Source organism: Simochromis diagramma, unplaced genomic scaffold (assembly GCF_900408965.1).
Source record: "Simochromis diagramma unplaced genomic scaffold, fSimDia1.1 OVJJ01000107.1, whole genome shotgun sequence".
NCBI lineage: Eukaryota > Metazoa > Chordata > Actinopteri > Cichliformes > Cichlidae > Simochromis > Simochromis diagramma.
Genome location: NW_024387209.1, coordinates 1,507,628 through 1,527,425, shown reverse-complemented (window position 1 = coordinate 1,527,425; position 19,798 = coordinate 1,507,628). Strand labels below are relative to the sequence as shown.

At 41.5% G+C, this 19,798-nt stretch overlaps 3 protein-coding genes across 3 annotated transcripts in view; 1 reads left to right on the top strand and 2 right to left on the bottom strand.

Annotated features, from left to right (window-relative positions):
• Positions 1-12,830: 12,830 nt before the first annotated feature.
• LOC120746306 (stonustoxin subunit alpha-like) lies at positions 12,831-16,552 on the bottom strand. Its single transcript, XM_040051751.1, has 5 exons — positions 16,044-16,552; positions 15,777-15,950; positions 15,047-15,202; positions 14,087-14,139; positions 12,831-13,923 (listed from the first exon to the last, which is right to left on the bottom strand). The coding sequence occupies exons 3-5, from the start codon at positions 15,187-15,189 to the stop codon at positions 13,352-13,354; spliced, it is 768 nt and encodes a 255-aa protein (XP_039907685.1). The 5' UTR covers positions 15,190-15,202; positions 15,777-15,950; positions 16,044-16,552; the 3' UTR covers positions 12,831-13,351.
• Positions 16,553-16,571: 19 nt separating this feature from the next.
• The window catches only part of LOC120746283 (NLR family CARD domain-containing protein 3-like), a 15,384-nt gene continuing 12,157 nt past the window's right edge, over positions 16,572-19,798 (top strand). Inside the window, exon 1 of the mRNA XM_040051711.1 lies at positions 16,572-16,587. The gene's annotated coding sequence lies outside the window, so the exon portion shown is untranslated. The remainder of the gene's footprint in view (positions 16,588-19,798) is intronic.
• LOC120746042 (protein NLRC3-like) lies at positions 16,613-19,787 on the bottom strand. The gene is made up of 4 exons (XM_040051250.1): positions 18,840-19,787; positions 17,730-17,958; positions 16,685-17,591; positions 16,613-16,631 (listed from the first exon to the last, which is right to left on the bottom strand). Exons 2-4 carry the CDS (start codon positions 17,818-17,820, stop codon positions 16,613-16,615), a joined length of 1,017 nt encoding a protein of 338 aa, XP_039907184.1. The 5' UTR covers positions 17,821-17,958; positions 18,840-19,787.

The following is a 19,798-nucleotide window of genomic DNA, read 5'->3' as shown; positions in this document are numbered from 1 at the left end:
TAATTTTCTCTGTAGCACTTCATGGATTTCATAAGCAACACACTTTAGTTGTTTACACAAATCATAAAGGTAAAAAAATAGTATCTACAGTGTTATCTTCATTTTAAATGTCAAAAAGTATTTGTGGCCCCACTTTTTCTTTTGTGTGGAAACCGGGTCCAAATGGCTCTTTGGGTGTTAAAGGTTGCTGACCCCTGATATAGAATATGCTGGCCCATTTATGGACCGAATGTTTCTGGTTGTGGTTGATGCTCACTCATAGTGGCCAGAAATCATCCCCGTAAAGCAAGCAACAGCTGCCAGCACAATCAATAGACTTCGGTCAGTGTTTGCACGCAGAGGTCTGCCACAACAGCTCGTAAGTGAAAATGGTTGTCAGTTTACTGGAGAGGAGTTCCAGTGTTTCCTTAGGAGTAACGGAGTACGATATATCTGTTCTGATATCAAAAGTTTTTAAGGTAGACTGTTTTCTTGGATTTGGTAAATGTTTAAATATGCAATTGTAACTCTCTGGTGCCACCTTAAAACCTGTAGTCTGTAATAGGACATGATGTCGTCGGTAAACAGGAAGTAAGTCTGTGAATTAAGGAGAAGGCATGTGCAGCATGGTGGCCTTAGCCAGATAAATCCAGTGGCATCCATATACATCCTATGCCTTTGGTAGCATTGTGGGTATGTATAGACTTGTTTTATATTTTATGTGCATGTATAGACCACTTTCTTTCAAGTAAGTTCATTTTTCTGTAAGTTTAATGATAAAACCTATCTTGTGCAGTTTAAGCTAGCAATCGCTTATGGAGCTAGTTAAAGGGGAATGACAAACGTATTGGAGGCATTCATTATAGCAAGACTTGTTAAAATCATAATTTGATGTTTGTATTTGACTTAAAAAGGGAAGTAATTCATATGAACATTGCATGTTGACATATTAAAAAACTGGGTTAATATATTTTCATCGTTATATATGTACATGGTGAATAAGTACAGTGATTATGCCTTGTACTGTTTGTTACAGTTTCACCTTTCCCTGTGTCAATAAACCTGTGACATCAGAGTCTTGATGTGGGGAAGGAGTTTAGCTGACTGCCCAACCATAGCAGAGGCAGTACAGTGAAACCACACTTCCTAGCGGGCAAGATAACGTGGAAACGCCGACAGATGGTAGGGAGACCATCATCACAATCAACTAATGGACAATTAGCACATCTAAGCAGAGATTCGCTGAGAAATTGTTCAGTCCAAGTCAGAAGAAACAACCATGTCAAAAACGCATTCGCACGCTCCTTCTGTGCACTCCTATGCATCATCAACTGGGTCTGCTGCAGCCAAGGCACGAGCACGTGCAGAAGCAGCAAAGGCTCGTCTTTCTTATGCTGAGGAGGAAATAAACCTAAAACTAGAAAAGGCTAAATTGGAAGCCTCAATGCAAATGCTAGAATACAAGAAAGAAACTGCTGCAGCCATTGTGGAGGCAGAAGTGCTAGAAGCTGCAGCTGATATCAATAGTGAAAGACGTAGTTGTGACCTTGTACTAGATTCTGACCCTCTAGAAACTATTCAACGAACACAACAGTATGTTGCGGACCAAGGCAAAGTATCAGAGACAGAGCATCAGCGGCATGAAAGTGTTACGCCAACAAAATCACAGCCGTTCCCCAGCTCACATGGAGTTCAGATCTGTAAGGAAGAAGATGTTCATGAGCCATGACAAGTAAGATTTGAACACAGTTCTGCTACTCCAACCCAGAATCTCAGATCTCAAAATGACTATAGTGGTGCATTTCCCTCAGCCTATCCCATATCTCCTAACGCCAACTATGGCAGCCCCAACCCAAATGATTTTGTGAGATATCTTGCACGCCGTGAACTTGTGTCTACAGGCTTACTTCAATTTAATGACAAGCCACAGAACTACAGAGCCTGGAAACGCTCATTTCTATCTGCAACCAGTGGCTTAGATTTGACTGCGAGTGAAGAGATGGATCTTCTTTTAAAGTGGCTTGGCAAGGAGTCAAAAGAACACGCAGAGCAGATCAGAGCAATTCATGTTAATCATCCAGGAGCTGGGCTGGATATGATATGGGAAAGACTTGATAGAACCTACGGCTCAACAGAGGCAATAGAGGATTCTCTCTTCAAGCGCATTGACACATTTCCAAAGGTAGGAAATCGAGACTATGCTAAGTTAACAAAGTTGAGTGATCTTCTGATGGAACTTCTTTTGGCTAAGGATGAAGGAGACCTACCTGGACTTTCATTCCTCGACACAGCAAGAGGTGTCAACCCAATCGTGCAGAAGCTCCCCTTTCGTCTGCAAGAAAAGTGGGCTTCAGCTGGCGCATCGTACAAGCGGCGAGAGCATGTGCCGTATCCGCCCTTTACCTTTTTTGTAGAGTTTGTTAGCCAGGAGGCTAGCATTGCCAACGATCCAAGCTTCAACTTCATCACTCAGACAGACATCAGCCCCAGGACTGAAAAGTTAGCGTGGCAGCCAAACAAGCATAGAGGAATCTCAGTCTGTAAAACGGACGTATCCTCCAGAGCTAGTTCTGATTCTAGTAAGTTCTCATCAAAGCTTGATGATTGTGATAAAGTATGCCCCATTCATGGGAAACCACACCCATTACGCAAATGTCGTGCATTCAGAGAAAAACCGATTGATGAGCGCAAGATGTTCTTGAAGGAGCACAATTTGTGTTTCAAATGCTGTTCAGCATCATCGCACCTTGCTAGGGATTGCAAGGTCAAAGTGCAGTGTTCTGAGTGCAAAAGTGAAAGGCACAACACAGCTCTACATCCAGGGCCTGCACCTTGGATAGAAGTGAAGGACCCTGCTCCAGACCATGGCGGGGAGGAAGTTGAAACTTTGCCCCAATCGGACATCACAGCCAAATGCACAAAGGTTTGCGGGGGAGATCTGATGGACCGATCCTGTTCCAAAATATGCCTCGTGAAGGTATATCCAGCTGGGAACAGAGAAAAAGCAGTGAAGCTGTATGCAATTTTGGATGAGCAAAGCAACAGGTCGTTAGTTCGCTCACAGTTTTTTGAAGTGTTTGGTGACAAAAGCCCATGTGCGCCATACATACTGAGAACATGTGCAGGAGTAAAAGAATCATCAGGTAGGAGGGCAAGTGGCTATGAGGTGGAATCTCTTGATGGGACTGTCCGCATTCCATTACCCAGTCTCACAGAATGCAATGAAATTCCCAACAACAGGGATGAGATTCCAACCCCTGATGTCGCTATTCATCATGCACATTTAAAGTCACTGGCACACCTCATCCCAGATCTGGACCCAAATGCCCAGATCATGCTTCTTCTAGGGCGGGACGTTATCAGAGTACATAAAGTCCACAAACAGGTGAATGGTTCACACAACCAGCCCTATGCTCAGAAGTTAGATCTGGGGTGGGTTGTTGTGGGCAACGTGTGTCTTGGCAGTGTCCATAGGCCATCAGCAATCAGCTCCTTCTATACAAATACCACAGAGCTGCGAAGGCCATCTATCTTTAACCCATGCCCTAATGTGTTTTGTGTTAAAGAAAGGTACAGCGCCATCCAGGTTGCAGACCATCTTCCAACATGTCCTGAGCAAGAGTCCATCTGCGATGTTGACCATCTTGGATGCAATGTGTTCAAGAGGACCAAAGAGGATAACCAAGTTGCTCCTTCAATTCAGGACGCTTCATTCATGAAAATAATGAAGGCTGGACTACAGAAAGACACAAATAACAGCTGGGTAGCCCCTTTACCCTTCAAGAGTCCACGTCAGCAGCTTCCTAACAACAGGCCTCAGGCACTGAAGCGTCTCAAGTCTCTCATTCACAACTTTGAGAGGAAGCCTGAAATGAGGGAACACTTCCTTAGCTTCATGGAACAGATGTTCAAAAATGGTCATGCAGAGTTGGCTCCTCCGTTGGGTGAGGAGGAAGAGCGATGGTATTTACCAACATTCGGTGTGTACCATCCCAAGAAACCAAAGAAGATCAGAATAGTTTTTGACTCCAGTGCTCGATTCAATGGTGTGTCACTCATCGATGTGCTGTTGACGGGGCCTGATCTGAACAACACACTGCTGGGTGTATTGATTCGCTTTAGAAAGGAAGCTGTTGCATTCTCAGCAGACATAGAACAAATGTTCTACTCTTTCTTGGTTAGAGAAGAGGACAGAAACTTCTTGAGGTTTCTATGGTTCCGTGATAATGACCTCTCCAAAGATATCGTGGACTACCGCATGACAGTCCACGTGTTCGGGAATAGCCCCTCGCCTGCAGTGGCTATTTACGGCTTGCATCAATCCGTTCAGGTCAGTGAGTTCCATGCTGACCCTGATGTAAAGCATTTTGTGATGCGAGACTTTTATGTAGATGATGGACTGAAGTCTCTGCCTACAGTCGAAGCAGCTATCAACTTGTTAAAGAAGACACAGGATGTCCTCTCCAGGTCTAACCTGAGGCTGCATAAGATCGCAGCAAACAAGAAGGAGGTCATGAGAGCCTTTCCTTCAAGAGACTATGCAAGTGACCTTAAAGATCTTGACTTTGATGCAGACACAGTACCGATGCAGCGCAGTCTCGGGCTCAACTGGAACCTTCAAACAGATTGCTTTGTCTTCAGTGTCTCCCAGGAGACAAAACCTTATACTCGCCGGGGAGTCTTATCTATCATTAACAGTCTCTACGACCCTCTTGGGTTTGTAGCACCAGTTGTCATACAAGGCAAGGCCATTCTGCGAGAGCTCACTGCTGAGAATGGTGACTGGGATGCGCCATTACCTCGAGACAAGGAGGAAGCTTGGGCCTCGTGGAGAGCTTCACTGACAGAGTTGTCAAGTCTGACGATACCCAGACCCTACACTGAAACTTCACCATCGACAGCTGTCAACAGAGAATTGTGTGTTTTCTCTGACGCTTCAACAAAAGCTATTGCTGCAGTAGCATATCTTAGAGTCACAGACACTGCTGGAAACCAGCATGTGGGGTTTGTCATGGGAAAGGCCAAGCTGGCTCCTCGTCCAGAGCACACAATCCCGAGATTAGAGCTCTGTGCAGCAGTACTGGCTGTTGAGTTGTCAGACCTGATCTCAGCAGAACTTGATCTTCAGCTTAATGCTGTGACTTATTACACAGATAGTAAGGTGGTTCTGGGCTACATTTGTAACGAGACCAGGCGTTTTTATGTGTACGTAAGTAATCGGGTCCTGCGCATTCGAAGATCCTCCAGTCCACGCCAGTGGCGCTACGTGGCCACAAACCAGAACCCTGCAGACCATGCAACACGTTCGGTTGCTGCAGGCACTTTAAAAGACATCAACTGGCTTAGTGGACCCAAGTTTCTGTCCAAACCAGAGCAAGACATCCCTGACATCACCTTTGATCTTGTGGACCCAGGTTCAGATCCAGACATGCGACCGCTTGTGTCCACATTAAGTACTGCCACAGCATCCAGGCAACTTGGGTCCCAACGATTCACCAAGTTTTCTTCGTGGAGGTCACTGACTCGTGCCATCGCCCATATGAAACATATTGTCAGTTGTTACAACACGATCACAACGAACAAACCTTGTAAGGGCTGGCATCTTTGCAAGACAGGATTTAGTGTTGTGGAATCCAACCAAGCTTCAGACATCATCATTCGAACAGTCAAAGAAGAGGTTTATGGCGAGGAGATCAAATGTATCATAATACACAAAGAGGTTCCCAGAAGTAGTCCTCTGAAAAGTCTCGATCCCTTTATTGATGCACATGGCCTACTAAGAGTCGGAGGTCGTCTTCACTATTCGAGTCTTGCTCAGAGTGAGAAGACTCCTGTGATTATTCCAGGGAATCATCATATTGCAACCCTGCTCATTAGACAGTACCACGAACAAGTTCACCATCAAGGGCGTCTCTTTACGGAAGGGGCCGTCCGTGCAGCTGGATTTTGGATAGTTGGTGGAAAGAGAAAAGTGAGCAGCATCATCTACCGATGTGTGACATGCAGAAGACTTAGAGCTCCAGTAAGCTGCCAAAAAATGGCCAGCCTTCCGGCAGATCGTCTCTCAACAGACCCTCCCTTCACAAATGTTGGCCTTGATGTGTTTGGTCCTTGGAGTGTTTCTGCACGCCGGACTAGAGGAGGCCTCTCACACAGCAAAAGGTGGGCCGTGATTTTTACATGTATGAGCGTAAGAGCCGTACATATTGAAGTCATAGAATCCCTCGACACATCCAGCTTTATCAACGCATTAAGGCGGTTTCTAGCAGTTAGAGGGCCGGTCAAAAGTATTCGATCAGACAGAGGCACTAACTTTGTGGGTGCTTGTCAGTCCTTGAAGATACCTTCTAACATCGACCACAATGGCGTCAAGTCTTATCTGTCAGCCCAAGGATGCTCTTGGACATTCAACCCTCCACATGCCTCCCACTTTGGTGGAACGTGGGAAAGGATGATTGGTCTGGCTAGAAGGATTTTTGACTCCATGTTCCTCCAGCTCAAGGGGAAGCTTACCCATGAAGTGTTGGTAACTTTCATGGCAGAAGTAGCAGGCATCATTAATGCCCGGCCTCTTGTTCCTGTAACAACTGACCCCGACAACTCATTCATTCTTACGCCAGCTGCTCTTCTAACACAGAAGGTAAACTGTGTTCCTTCTCCTCCAGGAGAGTTTGGAGCCGCTGACCTCTACAAGCATCAGTGGAGACAAGTCCAGCACCTGTCCAACACCTTCTGGGACAGGTGGCGCAAGCAGTTCCTTCCAACATTGCAATCACGTAGGAAGTGGCAGTCATCTAACCCAAACATTAAGCCAGGGGATGTTGTTCTCCTCAAGGACAGTCAAGTACAAAGAAATAAGTGGCCACTTGGTCTGGTAACACAGACCTTCCAAAGCAAAGATGGTAAAGTTCGCCAGGTCGAGGTCAAGGTCATCAAGCCAGGAGGACAAACATTGTTTGTGAGACCCATTACAGAAATAGTACTTCTTCTGGCTTCAGATGTCTAGGTGTTGAACTGTCATTGACAAAGTGTGGTGGCGTTAATCACGCCAGGCGGGGAGTGTTCTGATATCAAAAGTTTTTAAGGTAGACTGTTTTCTTGGATTTGGTAAATGTTTAAATATGCAATTGTAACTCTCTGGTGCCACCTTAAAACCTGTAGTCTGTAATAGGACATGATGTCGTCAGTAAACAGGAAGTAAGTCTGTGAATTAAGGAGAAGGCATGTGCAGCATGGTGGCCTTAGCCAGATAAATCCAGTGGCATCCATATACATCCTATGCCTTTGGTAGCATTGTGGGTATGTATAGACTTGTTTTATATTTTATGTGCATGTATAGACCACTTTCTTTCAAGTAAGTTCATTTTTCTGTAAGTTTAATGATAAAACCTATCTTGTGCAGTTTAAGCTAGCAATCGCTTATGGAGCTAGTTAAAGGGGAATGACAAACGTATTGGAGGCATTCATTATAGCAAGACTTGTTAAAATCATAATTTGATGTTTGTATTTGACTTAAAAAGGGAAGTAATTCATATGAACATTGCATGTTGACATATTAAAAAACTGGGTTAATATATTTTCATCGTTATATATGTACATGGTGAATAAGTACAGTGATTATGCCTTGTACTGTTTGTTACAGTTTCACCTTTCCCTGTGTCAATAAACCTGTGAACCGGGAATCGTGTCATCAGAGTCTTGATGTGGGGAAGGAGTTTAGCTGACTGCCCAACCATAGCAGAGGCAGTACAATATCACTTCAACCCTCCATCATCCTGCAACAAATGGACACGCTGAATGGTTCATCCAGTCCTTCAAGCAGTCAATGAAAGCCAGTCGGACAAAGGGTAAGCCGCTACAACAGAAAATCTGCAATTTCTTACTGGCTTACAGGAACACCACCGATGCAACAACTGGACACACACCTGCAATGCTCTTCATGGGACGGAATCTGAGATCGCGTCTAGATTTGCTGAAACCAGACATTCGCAAGGATGTCCAAGGTAAACAGTCTTCCATGGTGGAAACAACAAGAAACAAAACCAGATTCTTCAATGTTGGACAAAAAGTTCTTGTGTGAAATGTGAAAATGAAATTATTTGAAGTGCCTCAATGGTTTGCTTTATATTATTAACAAATGTCATATAACCGTATAGTTCAGAACACTAAAGAAGACACGGCCCTGAACAATAAAGGTTCTTACAGCGTGTCATTGTCTTACAAGTAAGTTTGCAGGAGACTCTCACGCACGCTTGTATGCAGAAGTTAATAACAGGGAACCATCTGCCAGTGGAAATTTACTAGAAGGGAGTAGGGCAAGGTCGCAGCCTCCCTGGAGCTGAGTAAAGATGTTTTGCAGCTAATAGACAATAACCTATGAGTACGCTATGCAACGTGACTACTGAATACTTGTGTAGCACTGTTGTTTAGACTAGAGTGGGACACCCTGTAACAAAACTGTTAAGTGGACACCGCCAATTCGAGATTCGCTGCAGCGTGTCATGCAGGACGCATCTCCCTTCCGGAAGTAATAAAAGTGTGAAATGGTCTACTGAGCAGTGTGTTGTCTTCCATTAGATGGCTATGAGGAATCAAAAGAACTCGGTGAAGTGTTAATATTTAACACTTGCCAGAGACTACAGAGACCCAAGTCAGAAATGGCAGTCTGGCATGATTCTGTCATGGACCAGACCACTGACATACATCATAAATGTTGGAGCCAACTCAGTCTGGCGTAGAAATGTTGATCAGATTCAGATAGATGCAGAAAGTCTCATGGTTCCAGAGCAACCGGAGAGCACAGCTACATCTCAAGATTCAGAGGAGTTTACCTTCGTGTGTGTGACTTAGACACTGGCAGACAATGGTGGAGAAAATGCTTGCTATGCGTTCCAACAGACTAATGTTACATCTTCAACAGTCAAAATCCCTAAAAATATTTAGTTCATGATCCTGAGTACTGTCAGCACACCTGTTAATTGAAGTGACCACAGCCCCAATTTTAACCTTTAATAAAATCCAAGCAGGTGAGTTGCAAAAAGATTCACCCACCTTACAGCTATTACGGAGGGAGAAGTTAGCGTTAAAGACCAAGACTGCTTTTGTATCAAGTTATAAACATGTTTTCTTCTGCTGTAATTCTGCACATTTTAGTGAAGTAATCCCAAAGGACTGACTCAGTTATGGAGCCTGTCTCTAGTGGACAATAGAGCTGCAATTTCAGTACTGACACAAAACATCCTTTTGACTGCCTTATTGTGTGCAGTCAGGGAAAGATTTCTGGAAATACATGTGATTCATATTTAGTCCAGATCAAGCTTTCTGTAACTTAACTGCTACTGTAGCTGAAGTGGGTATTGCTGATTCTGAAGTAAAATACAAATACTTTAAAAGTGTTAAAATTTTATTAAAGCCAGAATTTAAGTAGCAGCTTTATTCAGTGAAGCTTTTGCTACTCAAACAGGTTCCATATTACTGAACTGTGAATATAGCAAATGTGGAAGCTCTAACAGGTGCTATGATATAATTTTCCGTGTTATTTGGAATTGTATTTAGTTGGATTGAAATAGTCCCTGAGCCATTTCTGGGCATCAGGCCATCTTTTGCCCATTTGGGCTTTAAAGGAGCTTTTGTTGCTCATCAAATTATTTTATTGTACAGTCTGTGAACTCTCACCACGAGATGTCAATAGATTACAGATTGCTGTCAACTGAATTCTGGTTTTTGTAGGCCTCCTAATTCAAGTGCCTGTCCTTGCTACATCGCTAGTACATCTTTGCTATCGTGGCCCTTGTAGGCCACTTACATGGTTTAGTCAGCCAAGAGAGAGCAAAAATATCAAATTAAGACACCATAATGGCCAGTGAGCTAGTTTATTCTAATGTTTGAGTTTTGTTGGTAGGAGGTAGCAGGCAGATGTTTCTTCCCTGCATCTTCAGCTTGTAGAATGAGTTCTGATTGTCATTGTGCTCAGGTGGGTTCCATCTGGTAACTACTGGGACATTTGATTCTATTACTGGACTTCTGTGCAAATCAAAATTTGTCCATAATGAACACTGTGTTCAAAATTAATGATGTCCATGAGTGCACATTGCAACAGGACATCCTAGCTCACAAGTCAATTATTTTGTGATCTCTCCCCTCTTAGACTGCTCCTCTCCTTTTTCTGTGTAATTACTGAAATTCCCTGTGTTTCCCTGCTTCAACATAAATCCTCTAAGTGTGAAAATAAATATTTCCATTCTCTGTGGTTCGTGTTTGGATTCTGCAATTGAGTTCACTTGTCACTGGTTTTGGTTGTTCATGATAAGTGTACTACTAACATTTAATTTCAATTAAAATTTCTACTTTAAGTGTGTATTTTGTCGAGAACGCCAAGAATGCAATTAAACTATAGGTGTGTTTCCACCCAACACAACCTGACTAGCAGTGAGAGAGAGAGGAAGAGGGAGAAAGAGAGCGAGAGAGAGTGAGTGAGCCAGGGATGGAGAGTAGCCCATCTGGCTACACTGACATCATGTAGTTTATCTTATGAACACAAGTAATGCTTTGAAATGAGATGGGAACAGAAGAGTATAGCTTCTTTAACAATGGCAGAAATGAAAAGCAAAGATTTAAAACATGAATGTCATTCAGACTTTTATTTACTGTTTCCACAGTTTTCAGTGGCTTGAACTAAATAAAAACCAAATGTTACATAAACACAAGGAGTTCATTACAGGTGTGTGATATTTTCCCAACATAACTCCAAAGTTAACCGTATCTAAATATTTAACATCACAATTACCCATCAAATCAATTATATATCACAGAAAATAAAGAAGTATATTTAATGAAGCCATCGGTGGGGCGGGAGGGTGGCTTGCTGGGCTTAAGCCCGGGTCATTTTTTCAGAAGCCTTTTGGAGTGTAATTTGTTTCATAGTTAGATGCCTGACTGACAACTGTATAAAACAAAACCTATACACACAATATTCGAAGCACATAGCGCACAGTCGTAAATTCCCCCTAATTTTGGTATGATCCGAGCTCAGGCACTAGGTGACTGAGCACAGCACTTACGCATGTGAGGGAGGGGGGAGAAGCTGCTGCCTACGAGTTTGCTGTAGGAGAAGTGCAGCCAGGCAGACAGAGGAGAGCTTAAGTTTGACCAAGTACCAAAGCAAATCATTTGTACTTTTACAATGTAAATATGATGGTGTATCACAAAAGATTGATATCAAACTGGTTACTTGACCCATATTAAGCTACTTGCTCTTCGAGTGAACCAACAAATGGTGAAATGAAAAGCCGAACAACAATGCTGTTTTTTTAGAGAGTCTTAGCCAGTGTTGGGTAAGTTACTTTAAAAAAGTAATTAATTACTAATTACTAATTACTTAGTCAATATTGTATTTAAAATACTTATCTAATTACTGTGTCAGAAAAGTAACTTAATTACTAAATAAGTAATTTAACTAAATACTTCTTAAAATAGCTATATACAATGAGTGGGCAAACAATAGAAATTAAACTCTTTAAATAATAAATAACTTTTTATAAAGACAGAGACTCTACAGTACGCAGCGGTAGCATCTCTTCCACAATTTAGCCTGCAATCATTTTTTTAAGCTCACCTTCAGACGCTTTTTGTGCTGCTTAAGTAAAATCAACCGCGTTGTTATCCATGGATGATGAACAAGGATCACTCAGAAGTGTTCGTCTATGCTCTCGTGTCAGGCGCTTCGGTAGATTACTCGCGCTATTAACAGCGGCCGATAGTTTTTTCTCCCCAGCACATAGCTTACATATTACTGTAATATTCTTGTCTGCTTGTTTCAGAAAAGTGAAGAGACGGGAATATTTCCATTTCATAAAACAGCCACTCGCTTCAGCCAAGTCCGACATCTTCCGCTTTAGAATACGACTATGCAGCAAACTGGTGCAAAATAACGTGCAGCTGCACTACAGCGATGTTAAAGCGGCAGAGTTTACTTCTACGTTTAGAAGACAAATTATTGAAATTAAACAATGATATTCAGCGAGTTTAATTATTTTACAATGTAACGCAAGTACATTGTAAGTAACTGTAATTAAAATACCTAAAAATGAACAGTAATTAGTTACTCTGCTTTTTCAGTGGAAAAGTAATTTAATTACAGTAACGCGTTACTTAGTAACACATTACACCCAACACTGGTCTTAGCTTACATGTATGTTTATTTCATATTTTCAGTTGTTACCCTCTATGGCTAAATAAAGCACTCTAAATCGGTTTCAGTTATGTACTGATGAACACAACAATGGCCATAAGGAGCTTCTTTCAAAGAAAAAACTCAGGTAGATGTTATTTTATATATTATGCTTTGTATGCTGTTCAATATTTCTATATTTCTATGCAAAACAAGAGGAATTTCAATACACAGCAGTATGTTCACAGGTGAAACCAGATATTTACATACACTTAAGGGAAAAACAAGAACTTTTTATTTGCTGTTAAACATCAATTTAGAGTAAACTTGTTTTGTTTTAGATAAATAAATATTGAAGCATCTTTTGAATTAGTTAAATGTCAGAATAAAAAGAGAGGGCTGTCTATTTTTTATCACTTTCATCAACTTTAGTAGTACATATACACTAAGTTTATTGTTAATTAATAAGAGTTAATAAGAGTTTAAGAAGCTTCTGATAGGTTAGTAGAGGCCATGTGATTAAATTGGTGGCACACCTGTGGATCCATATAAGGCACCCCCAAAACACAGAGCCACATGAACCAAAACACCAGGAAAAGAATTGTGGACCTCTGTAAGTGTGGCTCAATTTTGAATACAATTTGGTGCCATTTGCAATTACAAAATACATACAATTTCTCTCTTTACTTTTAAATTTAACAAATATCTTTTTTTATATTTTTCAATCAAAAAAATAAACATTTAGTCTGATTTGATGTTTTACAATTTGAAAAAAAAGATTCTGGTTCTGAGTAAATTGGTGGGAAATGGTGGCCTAAAGTAGTCCTGAATTCACTGTGAATTAACTATTGTAGTCCTGTTTTAATTCCAGATCTTTTTTGAACATAACTCAAAACACACTTCCTGAGGTCAGATGGCCCAGGAGTTGAGTGGGCTCAAAACTGGATTATAGATGGCAGACAGTTGGTGTAGTAAACCTACCAATAACAACATACCAATATTCAATGTGAAGCTTTGAGTGTAAAAAAACAGAAAAAAAAAACATGTGGATCCTGAAATAATTGTAGCTTCCACCTTTAAAGGGCTGAAGAGGAAGTTGTTTACAAGGAATCATTTAGAATATTTACAACTGACTGATTATCTGAAACTGTGTTTCTGACTGAAAGAGACAGACATGTACAGACTGAACTATCTGTTTAACAGTCAAAGTGTTTCTCTAACAGGAGGACACTCTGTACACTCAACTCGGCACAGGCACACTGAGGAACCAGGAAACCAGACTGTAAACCCAGGATAAAGATGTTCAGTGAATGTGGTGTTGAAGGTGTGGAGGTGAATCAGAGTGTCAGAGGAAACTCTGTAGAAGGACAGAGTGCCAGCAGGATGATCCACATACACTGCTACTCTGTTAGAGACAGAGGAGGAGGATTGCAGATATATTTCTGTGTTACTGTGTAAGACAGAGTAACCCTTAACATCAGAGCAGAACAGAGACCAGGACTGATCATTCCTTCCAAAGAAAAAGGCATTGCTGTCTCCGTTTTTTGAAATTCTTCTGTAACTCACCGATATATAAACCTCTCCTTTCCACTCAACCTCCCAATAACAGCAACTGGTGAGACCATCTTTACATAGAAGCTGACAATCACCATCAAATCTGTCTGGATGATCAGGATATGACTGATCCTCCTCCACACGTGTCACCCTCCTGTTGTTATCAGACAGTTTGAGTTTTCTGTGTACTGTGTTTTTGTCGATTGTGAGTTGACAGGAATCTGATGGCGAGAACAAACACAGTCCAGCTGCAATTATTGATCCATCATCTGTTCATTGATTGACACTTTGATGGTGACAGATGTGAATGAGTGATGTGACAGTTTGAAGATGGTTGAATGTGTGCTGCTTTGTTTTCATGAATCACGTTAAAAACACACTTACACTTCCTCAGACCTGGTGTCAACCATCGGACTCCAGCAGGCTCCAGAATGACCCTGAAAGGAGGAGGGGGGTCAGACCAGCACAGTCTCTTTCAGCATGCACACATGGACATTACATCGCTCTCATACTGTTAGACACTGATAAAGGAAGAGCCAAGATTTTCAGATATACACTTTAATCCATTTGTGTATTGAAGAGCATTTCATGTAAAGATAAATTTGTATGACCCTTTAGTTCCCCGACTCGTTACTTTTAGGGAGGTGCTTCAGTCAGTAGAAATAATCCACATGTGCCATTTATTAGTATCACATGTTAGAAGAAAACTCCCGCCTATAATATTTTCCACATTTACTTTTTTCTCACTGCGTGTAATGAACTTTTGCTTTCTGATATCTGCCAAAATAAAGTTAGTGTTCAATAGTGCTCTTTTTCTGAGTTTAGGAGATAAAATCAAAAGAGGGAAACAAGAAGGACATGGAAATACAGAGCAATGGGGCCAACGTGACACCAAGCAGAGGAAGACAGAGGACATAAGTACACAGAGGATAGCGGATGGAAAACAGGGGAGAACACAGCTGGAACAACAGAACAGGTGAAACAAAAATAAACAGTCAAAATAAAACAGGAAGTATGATAACTATGAACACAAACACTAAGACTCAAAGGTATGGCACTGGGAGAAGCAGACATGGGAACAAGACTGACTGTGGAGAAAGAAAGGAAACACCAAACAGAGAAACAGGAGTTAAGCAAAACAAAGGAAAGAGAGCAATACGGATTGTGAAGAACAATACAGACTAACCAATTACTTAAACACTTAAAGTATAATTAAAGGAGATATATATATATATATATATACATAGAGAGAGAGAGAGAGAGAGAGAGAGAGAGAGATTTAGCAAAGAAAAAAAATCTCCTCTATTAGACATAATCTTTGGCTACAAACAAGTCTCTCCATACCTGAGAGTTTCCTGACTCAATTTCTCAAGCAGAGTCACTCCTGCATCTCCAGGATGATTGTAGCTCAGGTTCAGCTCTTTAAGACGTGAGGAAGGGGAGCTCAGAGCTTTTGTCAGCAAAGAGCAACCTTCTTCTGTGATCATACATCCTGACAGGCTGCAGAAACATGACATACTCATAGAGAAGTGTGATGCAGTTGACTAACATTATTTTGTAATGAAGTAGGATTTAGCACTTAAAAACTAAAGTCTACAGTTAGCAAAACCTACATAAAGTAGAACTAAGGCTAGTGGGGCTGTTATTAGTTTGCAGGCATTTGGTCATAAATAAATTTATGCAAAGACTAGAATGTTGACCAGATAAAGACACTAAGTTAATTTACAAGATTATTTAAATCATTATTCAATCCAAGGATTTATAAAAAAAAATTGGAGCAAATTTACCCACAAAACATCTAATCCTTGAAATATTTTAAGCCAAAGCAAAGTAGTGAAAATAAAATAATAAAACAAATGAAAATAAATTGTTATTATTATTATTATTATTAATAATAATAATAATAATAATAATAATAATAATAATAATAATAATAAAACACTGAAGGTTCTACTTTACAGAAGTAATAATAATAGATACTTTGATAAATTCCAGTAGACACATTCCCTCATAGCCTGACTCAATGCAAACCAGATTTTAAATCACCATAATTAAAACATTTTAGAACCCTGACCGGAGTGTTTCCAGTTCACAATGTGGAGATTCCAGTTCTCGGCACAGCACTTCCACTCCTGAATCCTTCAAGTCATTGTTACTCAGGTCCAGATCTCTCAGACTAGAGGACTGGGAGCTGAGTATTGAGCAAAGAGCTTCACAGCTTCTCTCTGAGAGGTTGCAGCCACTAAGTCTGGTGAGACATCAAAAGAATCTTGAGATATTGTTTTTTCTTTGCTAGTGAACATATAGCAGTGTATTTAAAGCAAAAGAGTTTAAAACTTACAGAGCTTTTTCAGAAGCTTTGACAACGGGCAGCAGCCTCAGAAGAGCCTGCTCTGAAGCAGAGTATTTCTTCAGGTCAAACACATCCAGGTCATCAGATGACAGTAGGATAAAAACCAGAGCTGACCATTGAGCAGGAGACAATTCATTTGTAGAGAGACTTCCTGAATTCAGGGACCTTTGGATCTCCTCCACTAGAGAACGATCATTCAGTTCATGTAAACAGTGGAACAGGTTAATATTTTGCTCTGTAGACAGACTCTCACTGAGCTTGTTCTTGATGTAATTAATTGTTTCCTGATTTGTCTGGGGACTAATTCTTGTCTGTTTCAGGAGACCTTGTAGGAGATTCTGATTTGTCTGCACTGAAAGACCCAGGAGGAAACGCAGAAATAAATCCAGGTGTCCTGAAGTGCTTTGCAAGGCCTTGTTCACAGCGCACTGATAGAAGTGATTCTCTGTCTGGGTGTTTTTTTGTTGCTCTTCCAGCAGATTGACTCCAGTTTTCCCAGAGACTCAATCATCTTCCTGCTCTCTGGACTCCAGTGTGGATCTGTCTCAACTCCTTCGTCATACTTGACCTTCTTCACTTTGGCCTGAACCACCAGGAAGTGGATGTATATCTCAGTCAGGGTCTTGGGCAGCTCTCCTCCCTCTATGGTTTTTAGAACATCCTCCAGAACTGTTGCAGTAATCCAGCAGAAGACTGGGATGTGGCACATGATGTGGAGGCTTCGTGATGTCTCGATGTGGGAGATTATTTTGCTAGCTAGTTTCTTATCACTGAATCTCTTCCTGAAGTACTTCTCCTTCTGTGGGTCAGTGAACCCTCTGACCTCTGTCACCATGTCAATACACTCAGCAGGGATCTGACTGGCTGCTGCAGGTCGTGTGGTTATCCAGAGGCGAGAAGAAGGAAGCAGTTTCCCCTTGATGAGGTTAATCAACAGCACATCCACTGAGGTGGACTTTTTAGGATCAGTTAGGATTCTAGTTTTGCGGAAGTCCAGAGGAAGTCGACACTCATCCAGACCATCAAAGATGAACACAACCTGGAAGTCTTCAAAGCTGGAGATTCCTGCTTGTTTGGTTTCAATAAAGAAGTGATGAATAAGTTCCACCAAGCTGAACTTTTTCTCTTCCAGCACATTCAGCTCTCTGAAAGTGAATGGAAATATGAACTGGATGTCCTGGTTGGCTTTGCCTTCAGCCCAGTCCAGAGTGAACTTCTGTGTTAAGACTGTTTTCCCAATGCCAGCCACTCCCTTTGTCAGCACTGTTCTTATTGGTTCATCTCTTCCAGGTGAGGCATTAAAGATGTCTTCTTGTGTGATTGATGTTTCTGGTCTGTCTGGTTTCCTGAATGCTGTTTCAATCTGTCTGACCTCATGTTCATTGACTTCTGCAGTCTCTCCCTCTGTGATGTAGAGCTCTGTGTAGATCTGATTCAGAAGGGTTGGGTTTCCTGCTTTAGCGATCCCCTCAAACACACACTGGACCTTCTTCTTTAAAGCACATTTAAGTTTATTCCAGCATATGCTGGGAATTTCTTAAAGAACACAGACAGGATATAGCCTTAAAATAAAAACATCAACAAGTTCTGCTTTCAGAAGTAGATATATAATATGAGATCGCAAAAGTAATGTTATTCTACTACCATTTTAAATATTTAGAGTAACCCTCTTACTGCTCTCCAGATGATCAGCCAGCTGCGCTTGCTTCATCATCCTCAGGAAGTGCAGAGTGAGCTTCACAAATGCTTCTCTGCTGCTGTTCATCTGCTTTTCATTCTCAGCCTTCAACAACTCTTCATCCTCCCCATGACTTTCTAAGCATTCTGGGTAATCTGGACCCAGAATGTTCAGAATCTTCTTCAGCTCATTCTTTACAAAATTAACAATGTTTTCCTCCAGCAGCTGGAATAGAATAGAATATGAATGATTCAATCAGTGTGAAATCATGAAGTGAAACATCAGATCCATGTTGGATACACTGGACTTCAACCAGAATGTTTCCAATACAAATATCATATTTTGGTGTCTCTCAAACTTAAATTAATGCCTAAATAATGGGGTGTTGGTTTCATCATATACTACTCCATTCTAAGACAACAGGTTGCTAACTAAAACTATAATATAATTTGAACTGTACAACATATAAAATGCAATCAGAATTTCCCTTCATGATCACTACTCTTTCTCGTAATTTGATTTTACATCCTAGTAGTAGGAAATCTCTTAAGTAATATTTTTAAAAATCAACAAATTAAAATACCCTCAAATGTTTCCATTTCCTTTCCTTTGCTGTTGAAAAATGCTGTGACTTTCAGAAGTCACACCAGTGAAATACTAATTGTCATGGTCCTGGGTCAGGGACCCAGCGTTTTGTGATTATTATTATGATTATTATTATTTTCTCATGTTCTAGTTTCATTCTGATTTTGTATTCTGTTAAACTGCCTGGGAACTTCCTGTTTTATTTTGTAGATCCATATGTGACATCACTGTGTTTAGCTTGCGTTTCCCTGTCATCATGTGAATTAGGATCAGCTATGCTTCCCTCCTGTGTGTCATTTCCTAATTACCTTGTGTGTGTATATATAGTGGGTGTCGGTCTGTGCTCAGTGTGTGTCATGTATTTTGGGTTTGTCATTAGTTTTCCCCAGTCTAGGTTTTTGCTCATCATTTTCTGTTTATGTCACTCTGTAAATAAACAGTCACTTGCATCACAGCCTTAGACTGCATTTTGGATCCTTTTCCACAAACACCACCCGGCAGCCGTGACAATACAAACCAACCTGAGTCTGGACCCAGCAGACTCAGGCTCTTTCACAGAGGAGAAAATTGCTCACACAGCTATGGGATTACTGCCGGGCAGTCATCCACGCCTCGGACACTCCAAAGAAACCCATTCAAGTCGTCTTCTTGGATGCCTTCCTGTCTTCCACTGTTTTTCCTCAGAACTTCCTGGATGTCAGGGAGCTGGTTCGCATTATTAAGGATTTAAGAGCGACCTTCAAGTTTGATCTGTTTGGCATGGATGGCCCAGGCAAAGAGGATTCTGTGGCCTTCCTAGAGACTCTTGCCACTTGGGATTCCCAGCACCAACGGGCAGTTTCCCCGTCGCTGGTCACTGCTACACCACCCGACACTTCATCCCGGAAAAGATGGTGCCCCCACCGTCATCATCACACAACTCCTCAACTCACTCCTGTGGCTTCAGTTGGGACTGCTGACCACAGATGGGCTGTGAAAAACATCACAGTGAGCAAATTGGACTCTGTGGTGCGTGTACAGGACACTGGTTGTGTTGTTTCAGCCGTGACAGTAATAACTTTTCCATAAGCTTTATTGGTGCCTGTGGCGGTTTCTGGTTTGTGGCTAGCTGCAGGGGAAAGGTAGAGTGGTGGGTTCAGGGTATGGTGTCAGTGGAGGCTGTCTCACACACCAAACCCCATCATATAATCATGTCTCCCCTGTTTAAGATGTTGTCGGGACCTGAGAAGGGGGTTGTGTGTGCTACAGAAGCAGAGCAGCTGGAAAGCTGCACTCTGGAAAACTAGACAATGAAAGATGTTTAAAGCTGCGATGCTGCTGTCGTCAGGTCCTTCACTGCCACAGTGTCCTACAATCTTAAGTATGGTTGTGGACAAATCTATAACCAGACGTGAAGACGAGCAATTAAAGCAACACAACTACATCTCAGAATATTCTGAGTAACTGCTGAATTTCACATTTCTCTAGCTCAGACAGTTGG

Coding starts and splice junctions, on each gene's coding strand:
- LOC120746306 (XM_040051751.1), bottom strand. CDS start 15,189: ATGATCACAGAAGAAGGTTGCTCTTTGCTGACAAAAGCTCTGAGCTCC. Junction 14,140..15,046: donor TTGAGTCAGGAAACTCTCAG/GTATGGAGAGAC, acceptor TCCTCCTTTCAG/GGTCATTCTGGAGCCTGCTG. Junction 13,924..14,086: donor GACACCAGGTCTGAGGAAGT/GTAAGTGTGTTT, acceptor TCTCGCCATCAG/ATTCCTGTCAACTCACAATC.
- LOC120746042 (XM_040051250.1), bottom strand. CDS start 17,820: ATGAACAGCAGCAGAGAAGCATTTGTGAAGCTCACTCTGCACTTCCTG. Junction 17,592..17,729: donor GGCTGATCATCTGGAGAGCA/GTAAGAGGGTTA, acceptor GTGTTCTTTAAG/AAATTCCCAGCATATGCTGG.